Here is a 14,860-nt window from a genome sequence, read left to right on the forward strand (position 1 = left end):
GCCTTTTATTAATTAAACGTTTTGGGGCTTTTTCTCTTCATCCTACAGATTATCCCTCGCTACGGCCCTCTGAACGGTCAGATCTCGGTGACCATCAAAGGCTCCAACATGGGAATTAAGAAGGAGGACATCAAAAAGATCACAGTGGCTGGTGTGGACTGTAAACACCTGGAGGACAGATACTCCGTCTCAACCAGGTTTGTACATGCCGACGGCCTCTGACATCACCTGTCAGATGCTTTTTATCTGGTTATATTTTTTTTGCAGATTACTCAAAAGTTTCATAATGGAGCTTTGATCTTTTAAGTAGGAGTTAGCCTTAAAACTAAAGTACTTGCATAATTGTATTAACATCAGATTGCCTCTTATATAATTAATAATCACTGGGCCAATTCATGAGGTTACATCAAACACACTCATTAGAATGAATCTGTACTTGCACATCAGTGGCATTTACCATTTTTCTAGTTTATAATGAAGGTCTTTGGTGATGCATTATGGAGTTTCTTTCTTTCCACAGTGTGGTCTGTAGGATCGGCCCAGTGAAGCAGACCCCTCCATACGACCTTCCTTTGGAGCCAGCAAACAAAGGAGCAGTGGAGATAGAAGTAGAGGGAGGAAGAAAAGGCAAATCTCAGGTCCTCTTTACATATCGGGTGAGTTTGCTTAAGAGTGTGTGTTTCTCAACACTGTCCCTCAAACAATAACATGGATAATGAGCATCAAATGATGATGAGGTACGGGTTTATAGATTTCTGTGTGACAAGAAGGTTTTCATGCCAGTGTTGTTATTCAGATACCTGTGGGGAATAAACTAGTTTGCAGTTTGCATTAGAAAAATGTATCTAGTCCAGGGGTGTCAAACTCAAATTCACAGCGGGCCAAAATTGGCCTACGGGCCTGAGTTTGACATGTATAATCTGGTCGTTCTCAATTCTGAACAGTGGATAGCTGACTGTAAGTTGTCTACGTCCTCTTGCTACAAAACAGGCCCAGATCATCATCCCTCCACCGCCGTGCTTTAAAGTTAGTATGAGGTGATTCTGTTATCCGGTTTTTGTTCATTCTGATCAAACATCTCTATATTGGTCTGGTCTTTCCATAAAACATTTCCCTTGAAATCCTTTGGTTTTACACTTCTAAGCCATGCTGTTGTGTTCTTTTTAAACTTTGTCTAATTGGACTTTTACAAACTTTTGCATTTTAATGCTAAATGAGGCTTGATGAGTCTGAGATGAAGCTTTTTGGGTTTTTTCTGCGTATTGCATGGTCCATTCTCAGGCTGATGGTTGAGAGTCCTCTTTAAAGCTTTTCACCTGAGAATAACCTTTGTATTTGCAGAATGGACTCCAGATAGTTTGGCTTTGTTATTGAATGGCCTGAGTACAGAGTTTGACTGCAGTAGTCTGAAGTCCATCGTTGAGGAGTTTGTCTCAGCTGCATGGTGTAGGTGACGTGGACAGTTGTAACTGTACAGGGCCTTAAAGCTTAAATCTATTTGTGAATCTGTGTATTAATCAGCTCATCCATGAAGCACCAAGAACAGTGACTATAGTACAGATTTAGCCGTTTGGGGTGGAGCATGTTGCTTTTTTTTTTTTTTTTTTTTTTTTTCTTTACTAGATTTTACCAGACTTATTTCATAACGCTCCAATGCTTCATTCAGACAGTAGATAAACCTTCTTTCCCTTTTTCCATCACGAACACCGACTCTAATTCTGATCATTTTCATTCAGCTGTCAGGAGTTTTTAAAAATGGTTAAATCTGGCATCATGAAAGCTGCCGACTCCATGCGCGCACCCCATCAACGTTTCTGAGGCAATACAGAAGATTGCATGTCACAGCTGCTTGAGACCCCACAGATCAAATCCCAGAAACATTAAAAGGTTTGTGACAAAGTGAAGGCTTCCCTCTGCAGCTCGGAGAAATCGGCTCCTAAAGAAGCAGCCATGTGTAAAAATATCCCTCGCACACGAATGCGACGCTGTGCAGAGCTCCCTTCAAACTCCAGCGGCTTTTTCTCTCCGCGCCGCAAACAGAGAAATAAATCTGATCAGAGGAAGCTTCACCTGCTGAGCTGTTTTGTTTCTCAAACTAGGCTCAGTCAGAGGATTTTAATGGTGTTGTTGATGATGCTTGTTTTCACTGAGGTAACAAAAAGCTAATTACAGCAAACTGCTAGGACCAAAATAACTCATTTATGCCAGCAGCAGTTTGTGTCTGACTGTAAACACTGCAGCTCAGAGGTGCAGTGTTCTCCATTCAACTTACTGTCCAAACAACAATCAGAATTCACTCATTTTCATGGTATTAAAAGGAGAATTTAACATTTTTTTTGTAGCTGTAGGGTGACTTAAACAAAAGTTACTGATGAAAGGGTTTACCTCCAGTGATATTTAGCTGTTTTTGTCATTTAACTGCATTTTTATACTTAATGAAATGATTTTATATATTAATTCATTATCAAGATCAGCAGACTTTATTGTAAAGTTGTAACAAAATTTCATTGATGAGTCATTGCAGCAGTAAGAGTTGAAAATATGGAATTCACTACCAAAGAACATTAAATTAACCACTAATCTATAAAACTTTAAAATATTAAGACTATTTGTTAAAAGTACAGGTATCTATATAAATCATAATTATAAGGGTTTGGTGATAAAAGTATAATAAATACAAATATATGTGTAACAGAATAAACCTAAATTTACAGGTTGATTTCAATTATGAGTAAGCATATTTTGTGCATGAATAGGGTGTGTATTACAGTAAACTGTATATATGATAGAATACGATGTATTATTATTCAAGTACTGGATATAACATGAATGGACATGACACGCATGCATTTAGTAAAAAAATGTAAAAATGGGCGTAAATAGATGGATTTAAAAATGTAAATAACTTGTATTCTATGGTTTAACAGAAGTACTGATGTGCTGTGTAACTTTTACAAGTTTTTGTTTTTTGATGTTATAATTGTGCCTGGACCCCAGGAAGAATAGCTGCAGCTTGCTACAGCTAAAGGGGATCCTAAATTAACTAAACTAAACTAAACAGTAATTAAAAGATCAGAATGAAATGCACCGAAAAATACCTAGAAAGCAAAACAGATATTACACACCTCCAGTATGAGGTACATGCCATACTTGGTACGAACAGAAGAATATCAGAGGTGTTTCACATATTTACAGACTGTAAATCTACATTTATAGATACATTAAATCAGGGTTAAATAATTACACTGATGCACCCGGCCAGTCTCTGCTAATACTGCAGCAACGCTGGAGCTGTATTTAACGATGTTCAGGCACCTTTTGCGCCTCTTTCTAAAGAAAAAGCGACCAGCAACAAGTCTGGTGACTTTATCACGCCATATTTGACCCTTTTGAAGACAGACGTGAAAGCACGTATAGTTAACTCTGAGCTGTGAACAGAAGCAGCTGCTGTGTAAACTCCTCTCCATGCACAGCGCTTGGTCCTGATGCAGCATCCAGCTTCAGGCTGCAGTCAGAGCAGGAGATCATCACCTCTGCTGCAGGACCAGGCTGAAGACACTGACGGATCCCATGCTGGTTTCCAGTCTGAATGAAAACATGTTGGAGACTGGAGCTGTTAAATTACTTAAAATTACTCTTTAACTTCAGATCTGGTCGGTTTTGACCAGGAACATTTTCTGTTTATTTTTTTTAGTTTTTCCTGACATTAGAGGCTGAGTTTACGATATTAATATCTGTTTCTGTTACTCAGTTCAGTTTCACTAAAATCCATTTACATTAAAAAAAAAAAAAAGGTTGCTTTGGGGGCAAATATTTTTATGAGATATGAATGTGATTTATCAGTTTACATATTAATTACAAATCCTAATAGATTATTTCTGTAATGGAGGCCCACCTCTCATACATGTATATTCCAACAGCAGGGTCGAAAGTAAACTAAATCTTTTGGATGTCTTGGTTTTTTCTCGCATAACTTCAGCTTGACAGTCGTCACAAACAGCAAATTTTATGTCTGAAGATGCTAAAAAATAATTCCAAACCAAAAACATTAACTTCCGAGCTCTTTATGCTGTCAGTGATGACGTGGTCTGATGTTAACTGTGTGGCGACTGACATCTATATTAACGTTCAATTTGGTTCAGAAATGTGAAAGCCATGGGATTTATTACAGGTTGTACTAAAGAAGCAAAAGTATCTCAAAAACTGAACTTCGCATCTATTATATTTTGACATTTTGAGTGAGAGGAGGCGTCGCTGAAGCGTTTGTTTTATTTGTGCTTGTTGCATCAGCAAACCTGAGCTTCGGTTTCACTTACATTAAAGATGACTTCTTGGTTTTTTTCGGTTTGGAGGAACAAATTAATACAATTTTTATCATTTACAATTATACATTTTGTTAGGTTTATACACATTTTCTTATATATGATGTAGATATAAATGCAATTTTAAATAGAAAAGCAACGACTGTTCGAATACCAGCAGAAGGTAGTCCAAGTGTTCGCCGGGTTCCAGTTACACAGAATTTACTATAATCGTGCAGACGACCAAATGTGTGACGTCCTCATATGAGGTGTCAAGAGGTTATAAAAGTCAGAACTGACACCAATCATTTCTGATATTACATTTAAATCCAAATATCAGCAAATAATATCGAACATCTCTAATAAGGACAGTTTTTTGCTTTCCGTCTGAGTGCGGTAGCATCTCCGCTAACTGGTTACTGCGTTATAAATGACTTTACTTTCGGGAATTTCAGCCATTTTTTTAAGATTTTGATCTTTTTCTGCTACTAGATAATGAGCAGACAGCCAGGAGTTGTCACAAGTTCCTGTCTCTTTGGGGATGTTTATTTTTGTTTTCAGCTCCCAAAGCCAAAACAGCAGGAACAAATATGACATGCCAACAAGCCAAATATTTAAGGACACGCCACACTTCCTCTGAGCCATTCTTCATCACTCAGGTTGATACTGAAGTAAACCAGACTGATCCAAATTTCCCAGTCTAAACAGGAACCAACCAGCTGGTGCATTTCAGCTTCTATTGTCTTCTACAGCGATGTTCATAAAGCCATACACTTGAAACAAATTTTATGCTTTAAAATTTGTCTGTTTCCCTCATAGTGAACTCCTCAGTAAGCATCAGAATGACTAAATGAGTCGTTTCTTGTTTTCGGTCCAGGACCCCGAACCTACATCTGTCACACCATCAAAGGGCCCTGCAGCCGGGGGAACTGTGATCACGATCAAAGGAAACCATCTGGACACGGCGACAAAAGACGACATCAGCGTCACTGTGGGAAATATTCCCTGTGAAGTGTAAGCGGTTATATTGGTTTTCTAAGGAGAATTTAAAGCAGCAGTACGAAACTTGAGGCGTCCTGCGTCTTTTCTCTTCAAGTTCTCTGTAGACAGTAAGAGTCATTCTGATGTTGACTCATGTGATCTCTTTTTCTGTCCCTTTCTTTTACTATCCTTGCTTCCTTTGATAATGGCCTCTTGGAATTTTTTGCTGAGTCAGCTATTGTGTGCATTGAAAATATCCAATGTGTTGATTACCAGCTGCTCGCTTGTAATGCTAGCCTGTCCTGTAAAGCACAATGCTGCTGTAAAATGATGCGCTGGGATGAGGAGAAATGTGAAGTGCATTGTGACATAATGTGCATAATGAATGTCACAGTCCCATCAAAACAAGTCAGAAACAAGAAGATTAACCAGTTACTTTATTTTGTCTATCTTGTTCTTCTTCAGCCTCTCATTTGGTGAAAGTATCACCTGCAAGACTGGCAAATATCGCCTCCCGAAGGTGCCGTCAGACCAGTTAAAAGTGACGGTGTGGTACGGAAATAACACCTCCAAAGACGTGGATGCAGCGTTCCAGTACAGTGAAAATCCAAAAATCACTGACTTCAACCCCAAAGCCAGCTTCATCTGGTGAGTGTGTGTTTACAAGTAGGGTTTGGATTCTAACAAACCATCACGTTCATATAAAAAGCTTTATAGCGTATATATAGCACACATAGTTCTGAGTTAAATCGCTGTAATATCCCTCTGTAACCGTAGCAACGCGTTGATCGACTGATTCAGATCAGAAGTTTTTAAACAGGTGAATGAGCGAAACACGCTGTAGCTTCACAGCAGTTGTTTGGCATACAAGTACATCCTAAGTACATCCTATACTTTAGCATATTTACTATATTTGTAAATAAGAAATAACATTTTTTTAATAAAATGTTTACTGTGTGAGACCATGGTATAAGCGGATTAAACAACTCGGATCCGTGCATTAGACGCCACGTGTCGTGGTATTCTAGACTCCATGTCATGGATTATAACCGTTTATACCATGGTCTGGGTGAATACTCGATTCTGATTGGTTGCAGGGTGTCTGTTAAAAAGTGATATTGGACACCAATTAAAAAAAGTTCTGTCAAATAGCCCAACATTTCTAAATCAGTGCGTTGGCTCAAAAGGCAGTTGGTAACCGTGGCAACAGAAATGTTAGCGACAAACGGGCAGAAAAAATATCTGGACTGACAACGTCTGACATCACATAATCATGATAAACATCCTCCCCAATTTCCTTCATATTGTGAAGAAATATGCATTTCAGGCAGAAAATAATCATGTTTTCACTAGAATCCATTAAAAGGAGGGGGGCGGCACTTCCGTTCAACACTCTTTTATCTTTCAGACTCGATCACCTGACGGCGCGCCATGCGCGCGCGCACACACACACACACACACACTTTCATACACATTGAGCTCCCCACAATTACCCCTGGCTGCAGTGTGCACGATGAGGCGTATCAACAGTATCTGCTGCCGAACGCGCTGCAGGTGCTCTTAAAGCCGATTACCTTGGAAACGCCATAACAAAAGACATTAAATAGTCCGCTCTGCCCTTTCTTGTGAAAAACATTATTTTAACAGCAAAAACAACATTAGTAGTTGATCTTATATTATTTCCTTTGTGAGTGACCATGGTGTAAGCGGGATAATGCCCTCCGAGGTGTCCATTATCAAGAATAATGGACTTCGTGGAGGCAACTGTCTGCGTCGTCCATTAATTTCTGATAATGGACACCTCGTTGGGCATTATCCCTTACATAATGCACGGCTCCTCGTTGTTTAATCCTTACTTAATTAATTAATATCTGTTTTAGTTGACTTGAGCTTCCTCAAACAGGTGATGTCCCCTTCAATTTACTTTAAACTGACTTCTTGTAAATAAACATTGTGTTTGTGAAAAGTGAGTTATTAAAGATAAATATAGCTGATTAAGCAGACTATTTATTTCATTTCATTTTTTCTTTCTTCAATGGATTGCATTAATTTTGATTGTTCAGGTCAGATCAGCTGCAGTAAATAATCTTTTCTTTGTATAAAAATCTGACAGAAACCTTAATACTGTCATTTACATTCGAATGAGAACATTTTCTCATCAGCAGGATGTTGGAGAAGCAAAGTCAGAAAAGAAAATGTGAACTTTTTCACATCAACAGCGCATAATCTGTACAAACTGACTGTAAAAGCAAATAAATCCTACAATATAAACATGTTTAATATCCTGGAAGTCAGCTCGAGTTTCACCTGCATTAGGGGAAAACAGAATTTTCTCCAAAATCTAAACTTAAAATATGAAAAAGAAAAAAACTAAGGAAACTGTGTGAGTGAATGTGTTTCATCTACTCCCACAGTGGCGGTCGAAGGATTGTGGTGGCAGGAAGTGGCTTTGATCTGATCCAGTCAGCCATGATGAAGGTGCAGCCGTCCTCTGACGAGTTCTCGCAGAACAACTCATCTGACCAGGTAAGCGTGTGTGGAGATAAAAATGTTCCTCTGCAGAGGCTCCGCCTGACATTTTGCACCCTTATCGACGGCTAATTCTGCATCCACCTTGAATCCCGCCTGTACTGTGACTCTCTCCAGCCACCAGAAGACAATCTTACAACAACTCTTGTTTTGTCTCTTTCTCTCTTTTAATCTTCTTGCATTTCTTTGCTGAATCGGTGACTGTGCGTTCAATACAGCCAGTGTGTTCATATCTAACATGCGAAGCTAAACTCTGCTGCAGAGTCGTGCAGCATTTGATAAAAAGGTTGTGCATCATGCTGTTTCACAGCTTCAGAATGCGGTTGGGCAGCAGCTCCAATAACAAAATTTATCAAACTTGAGTAGAAGGTTTTTTTGTAAGTATCAACTTTGATCTACTTTTGAGACACATCTTTGTCTTTGGGAATTTTCCTGTTTCATTTTCACTGCCTATTTGTGTAGAAATCAGGATTTTAGAGTAATTCAATGAATTTCTACGGAAACGTTGGTTGTTGGTTGAGGAACGGGATAAAAAATGTGGAATTTTTAGCTGTATCTTAAGAGTAGAGATCCTGCTGCCAATTTCTGCTCTTTGAACCAAAAGCTTCAGTCGGAGGGAAGTGGGTGACACTTTCCTTTCACCGCTGAGCAGCGTCAAGTGACAGTCTGTCATAAAGTGCTCAGTGGGGAAGAGGAGGTGAAGTTGTTCTGTTGTCACTCCATCAAAACTGACTGTCTGGTTCAGCAAGAAGGTACGACTCAGTGGGGAGCTTCACTGAGAGACAAGAGGAGAAAATAACAAGTCATACCTGCAGTGACAAGTCAGGTTTATGGGTAGAAATTATATACAGGCCCTATGCAGATTTTATTTTATTTTCCTAATTTTTTCTCATTTTATTTATATGTATTTTTATGATTTTATATTTATATTTTTATCATTTATTTTTCAGACATGATTTATTTTCTATTTTTATTTATTTGTACTCTTATGATTTTATAATTATATTTTTTATCATTTATTTTTCAGACATGATTAATTTTCTGTTTTATTTATTTCATTATTATTTCTTTTATGATTTATTTTATTTTTATTTAATCATATTCATTTTATTTCATTTTCCCGATGGTAGCTGTATGGAGTGAAGGTTACTGCAGCATTTTGAGCTAATAAACTTGCCTTTCCCAGTTTAACTGACTCTTTTTCGTCTCCATCAGTTTGTCCAGACGGCCATCAGTAAGAACGATACTGTCCTGCAGTTTGACTCGCCGACAGTACAGTTTCCTGACCTCCTGTCTCTCCGAACGACCCTCCATCTGGACAACGTGATTGAGGAGCTGAAAAACTTTGTGTATCACCCCAACCCCACCTTCAACAAGCTGGACAAGAACATCATCACAGAGACCAGAATCATCATCGTCAATGTGAGGGTTGATGGTTTTCATTTGACCAAGAGAAATCTCAGTTTTCTCTCCCATCTGTTAAGTTTTCTGTCTTTGTCGCGCTTTTATCAGGGTCGAGGATTCTCCAAGGCGATGACAGCAAATGAGGCCCAGGCGTTTGTTGGAGATGCCTCCTGTCACGTTAGCATACTGCAGGTAAGTACAGCGCCGGGAGAAGAACTAGGAGAGGTTTATAATGACCTCACGATGGATTTACGTTGTAAACGCGGCGCCGATACTGACGTTTTATCAAAGGATAGGATGTGAGACTGTCACATCATTGACTTCTAAAACAGCAACAATGTCTGTTCGGTTGGTTTCGCTTTTTAAAATGTGTCTGGCAGGTGATGCTGTCATCCCACAGAAACCCAGACAGCCAGAAACGCAGCACTCGACCACATTTAAAGCTTGATCTATGCTCTGAAAATCAATCAGCTTTCAGATGAAAGGGAATGTGTGCAGGCGGGGACTCTCAGTGACGGCGGCCGCCAAGATGCTATCTGACAAAAGCAGGAATCTTCCACACCTTCAGCTCTGATATGAAATGTTCAAGCACGTCTATAAATATATTACCGTCATGCTTTCTCTCTCTGAGCAAAGCAGCGGCTGCGTTCAGCGAAGGGAAACTTTGCAGGCCGAAGTTTCATCAGTGTTTTTTGGTTTTGCCTCGTGCACTTTTTCATATATTCTATTTCCAAAGTAATGAGAAAGTACCATGTTGTCTTTATTGGACATTAAATGCCAGTTAAGTGACACAGACTTTCTTAATATTACTGTAAACCTTTTACCATCAATTGTAGCTGATGTGGTTCATCTCCTCTTTGTCTTCAGGATGATAAGCTGATCCTAGACGCTCCTTCTTCAAAGCCCCAAGCCAAATCCAAACGCCAGCGCAGAGACACAACCAACGACCTGCTGGATCTTGTGGTAAACATACAAATTATTCTCATCTCTTCAACTAAAGGAGAAAAAAGTTCAAAATGACGCACATCCTCAGAAAAGTTGCAAAAAAAGGGTCTTCCTCACACATATAGCACAGAGTTAAGCACTTGTTTAAATCATTTCAGCCCGATCACCTGACCAGTAAGATGCAGGCGATCTGCAACATGTAGAAATATACACGTGAAACCAACAACGTGAAAAGCGTCTTTTATTCCTTCATTTGAATATACATATGAAAATGAAAACCCAAGTGTTATATGACAAAAACCTCAGGTTTAAAATATAATACCAGAGAAAATATTAATCTAGAGTAGAGCTGCCTTTATTAATGTGATCTGGTGTTTTAAAAAATATATATTAGGAATATCCCCAGGAAATATGCTGTGAAAACAAACGTAAAGAGAAAATCACTCGTAACGAGTAATGGAGCGTGCAAACATTCAGCATAGCTAATGATGCTGTTGACGGCAAACCGCATGTAAGTTGAAGTAACAAATGATTCAACAGATGCACCTTTTAATTATTGTTTATTTCCTATGACACAGGAGAGTTCAATCTGTAAAAGTAATTTAAAACGTTTTATTTTCAGGTGAAGTTTGGTCACGGAGAGTGGAAGGTGGGTTCGGTCTACTACGCCAGGAAAGACGACATTCCTCTCGCCGTCATCATCCCTGTGGTTCTCGTGCCAATGGTGCTCTTCATCGCTGTATCTGTCTACTGCTACAGGTGGGCTGAAGCATTTCAAAAGGCCAAATCTGATATTCTGTGTGCAAATTTTATTTATTTATAATGTTTGAGGCCTCATCTTCTCTGTGTGTGTTTATGCACAGGAGGAAGAGTCAGCAGGCAGAGCGGGAATATGAGAAGGTTAAAAATCAGCTGGCGAATCTGGAGGAAAGCATTCGAGATCGCTGCAAGAAAGAGTTCACAGGTACGAGTGCTCACCTGGAAGCTGGGACCGAAACCGCTGAATACTGGCTGAAAGAGAAGAAAGATAAGCTAAAAAAGATAAGAAACCTCTTTTGACGTTGTGTTACACAAAAGAAATTTAGAGACGCATCGTTCCTCAGGTGTCAAACATAGATGTCTAAACTTTAAATGCCTTCTGTAGTAATAGTACATGTAAAAGAAATAAATAATATGAGTAAAATAAACATAAACGTGTACTTTAACCAGAAAAAAACTGTATATTTAATGAAACCTCGCTGGGGTCCATGCGAAGGTTTCCACACAGCGAGCGTCTTCTCTGATCACAGATGAAATCATGTTATCGTTCTGACAGCTTCTCTCCTCACTGTGAACCTCAGCCAACATCATTCAGCAGAAAAGGCAGCTGTTTGACTCGAGCGTCTGAAACCTTCCTTCAGGTGTTCTCCGCGAGCTCGCTGATCCGTTGCAACGGGGATCTGAGAGCAACATCGTTCAACATGGTGGTGTTTGCTGACCTTAGTTCCTGTGATATTCCTTTAAAACCTTCTTCTGTATTTAGAAACAAATTAAATTATAAACTCAAGGACCACAGGTTCAGGAAATTTATGGAAATTTGTTGCAAAACTTGTAAATTGAGTTATTTGTTTAATGATGTCTGATGGCAGTGTGAATGTAGAAGTTTTCTATTGTATGACTGATTTATGGTCACAAGAGACTGACGTGCACACGTACCCTACGCTGTAAGAAGTTTATCTTCATACCTTTATCCAGTCAGGTAAAAAGAGAAAAGGGGATAATGTCGGAACAAAGTCATCATGGACATAAAAGTGATGCCCATCCATAAGAAATCAGAGGCCAGCTGAATTTAGATTATATTTATAAACTGATTTAACTTTTATGTTCAGTTTCAGGTGAAGTTTAGTCAAGTCAAAGCAACAAAAATATTTTAAAGGATTTTTACAAGATTGCTCTTGTAAAACATTTGTCACTCAGCTGAGACACAATTCATGGAAAAATTCAGTCCATTGTAAATGTGAGGGGTTTCTTTTTTCAAATATTCAATTATTTAAATTAATTTTTGATAAGTTGAAAAGAATGTATTGATATACTGAACGACAGGCGAACACCCTGCAGTCATTAATATTTATTTATTATGTTTTAATGTATGATGATTTTTTTGTCATTTAAATAAAATGTTTTTATAAATAGTATAATGGGAGTACTTTCTCCACCACTGGCAACCAGCTTGCTTAATTTACAAGTGAGCAAACTAGCTTACAAATTTAGCTCAATATTAGATGTTGAATCTATTCTACTTTGTTTTTATTTAGTTTGATTATTTTAAATGAAGTATGCTGTAAAATTGTTAAATAATTAGTTGAATAAACAGATTTTTTTCATGATTTTTTTTTTTTTTTTTTTACATTTTAGAGAAAATTAAAGGAATTTTTACATAAAATTAGTCATGTTGCAAATGCTATGCTAAACTCTGTATAAGCTGAAGAAGCCTAGCATTGTTGCAATGCTATGCTAACTCTGTAAAAGTTGTAGAAGCCTAGCATTGTTGCTAATGTGATGCTAAACTCTAGAAGCTGTAGAAGCCTAGCATTGTTGCTAATGTGATGCTAAACTCTGTAGAAGCTGTAGAAGCCTAGCATTGTTGCTAATGTGATGCTAAACTCTGTAGAAGCCTAGCATTGTTGCTAATGTGATGCTAAACTCTGTAGAAGCTGTAGAAGCCTAGCATTGTTGCTAATGTGATGCTAAACTCTGTAGAAGCCTAGGATGTTTGTTAATGCTATGCTAAGCTCTGTAGAAGTCTAGGATTGTTGCTAATGCTACGCTAAACAATTTAAAAGCTGGAAAGGCCTAGCATGATTGCTAATGCTCACTTGACGAGGTCAGGCTGTTGTGATGTGCTGATGTGGAGGAAAGTAAATAAACCACGGACAAAATTAACATTTTTTCTTCATCAGTGATCATTTTCTCCCCATCTCTCTGTCAGATTTGATGATGGAAATGGGGGACATCACCGATCTGAGTGAAGGCCGAATTCCCTTTCTGGACTACAAAACCTACACAGACCGAAACTTCTTCCTGCCCTCTAAAGATGGCGCCAACGACCCCATGATCACAGGAAGAATACAAATCCCAGAACCCCGCAGGTTCACCGTGGTCCAGGCACTGAACCAGTTCTCCAACCTGCTCAACAGTAAAACGTTCCTTATCAATGTGAGTTGGAAGCTTTCTGGGGATTTATGGATCTCTTTTGTTTTTCCTCTTTCTTACCAGATATTTTCACTGCTTAATGGATTTTCCCAGAAGATGATTTATCATGTCATGTATTTTCCTGGCACTTTAATCAAGCCAAAAGATTCATATTGTAATTATTACAGTCAAATGTAGGCTAATTAAATCTGGAAACGGAAAGAACAGAGCAGAAGATGTCAGCATTGCAGTAATATGCTTCTAATCGTGTCCCAAAAACAAATGAAATATCTTCCTTAAAAGAATTAATTTAATCCCCTGCTCCAGCTATAAAGTATTTCATTTTTAAAGTAGCCTGTATGTGAAAAAGGCAAAAATATTGTCTTAGTGGGAAAAGTTTTTATTGTCATAAATTTTTAAATGTCTCAAAGAATCTCTGAATTTCCAAAATAAAAAAAAAAACACTTTTACATTTATGTTATTCTTTTCTAAATTTATTTATTTTGGAAATGAACAGCTTCTGTCTGAGAATATTTCTTTTCTTTTTGCCCCCATTTCCCTTCTATTTATCAGCTTGTTTATATGTTGGCCCATAAATCCAAATGCCCCATCTTCCTTTAGACCGGGGGTATGCAACCCCGGTCCTCCCGAGCTGCGACCTGCAGGTTTTAGATGTTTCCCTGCTCTAACACACCTCCTTCAAATAAAATGGGACACCTTATCAGTTTCAAGTTCTAGTTTATTTATATAGGACATTTCTACAGCAGCTGCCAAAAGTGCTGAACAATAAAACAACAAACAACACTCCACAATTTAAAATTAAACACTGCACATTAAAAAAATAAAATAAAATCTTGACACAAAACAAAAATTTAAAATAAAGTTAAAAAAAAATTGAAATACACAAAGAAAAAGAAAAAACTCAGGTTTGACCAAATGCCGGTGCAAAGACGTGGGTTTTAAGGACAGACAGGACAATCAGAGACAGATTAAGCCGTTTCTGCTCGATGACATGGGTGTTAATTTTGATCAGCTGTTAAAACAGGGAAACTTCTAAAACTTGTAGGACTGCAGCTCTCAAAGTCTGTAGTTGTTCCCAAGACATCAAAATACTACAAGAGCAGATAATTTGGGTCTGGACCGGGTTGCTGGTTTGATTCGACTGGTTGCTGGTTTGGTTCTAAGTCTACAGCCTGAATTATAATTTAGACATTTTATTCAGAAATAAAAAAGAGCAATAATTATGAATTTTTTTAAAAAAAGAAAAGACTTGAAATGAAGTCATGAAAAACACTTTAGACCAAAACTAAAACATGCATCAGTGAGTTTTAATGAAGCATTTTCAGTAAAGTCCATTTTTAAAAACAAATGTGTTAATTACAACTTTTTTAGCAGATTAAAAAAATCTTTAATAGAAAACTAAAATATAAGTTTTTTGTCTTTTTTGGTTTTTTTTATATGTTAAAGTGGAACTATTCTGTGCATTTCAGGCTAATTTATTTTTATTTCTGAGCCCAGAATGGCTGGAA

At 38.0% G+C, this 14,860-nt stretch overlaps 1 protein-coding gene across 1 annotated transcript in view; it reads left to right on the plus strand.

Moving 5' to 3' along the window:
• Window positions 1–14,860, plus strand: part of LOC306773529 (plexin-B2-like) — a 270,463-nt gene that overhangs the window by 231,071 nt on the left and 24,532 nt on the right. Inside the window, exons 21-31 of the mRNA XM_079263372.1 lie at window positions 49–197; window positions 521–656; window positions 5,179–5,315; window positions 5,748–5,930; window positions 7,697–7,808; window positions 9,027–9,233; window positions 9,324–9,407; window positions 10,083–10,178; window positions 10,783–10,919; window positions 11,024–11,124; window positions 13,129–13,355. Of these exons, the coding sequence (XP_079119498.1) occupies window positions 49–197; window positions 521–656; window positions 5,179–5,315; window positions 5,748–5,930; window positions 7,697–7,808; window positions 9,027–9,233; window positions 9,324–9,407; window positions 10,083–10,178; window positions 10,783–10,919; window positions 11,024–11,124; window positions 13,129–13,355 (1,569 nt within the window). The remainder of the gene's footprint in view (window positions 1–48; window positions 198–520; window positions 657–5,178; window positions 5,316–5,747; window positions 5,931–7,696; window positions 7,809–9,026; window positions 9,234–9,323; window positions 9,408–10,082; window positions 10,179–10,782; window positions 10,920–11,023; window positions 11,125–13,128; window positions 13,356–14,860) is intronic.

This window comes from Telmatherina bonti (genome assembly GCF_933228915.1).
Source record: "Telmatherina bonti genome assembly, chromosome: 23".
NCBI classification, from domain to species: Eukaryota; Metazoa; Chordata; class Actinopteri; order Atheriniformes; family Telmatherinidae; genus Telmatherina; species Telmatherina bonti.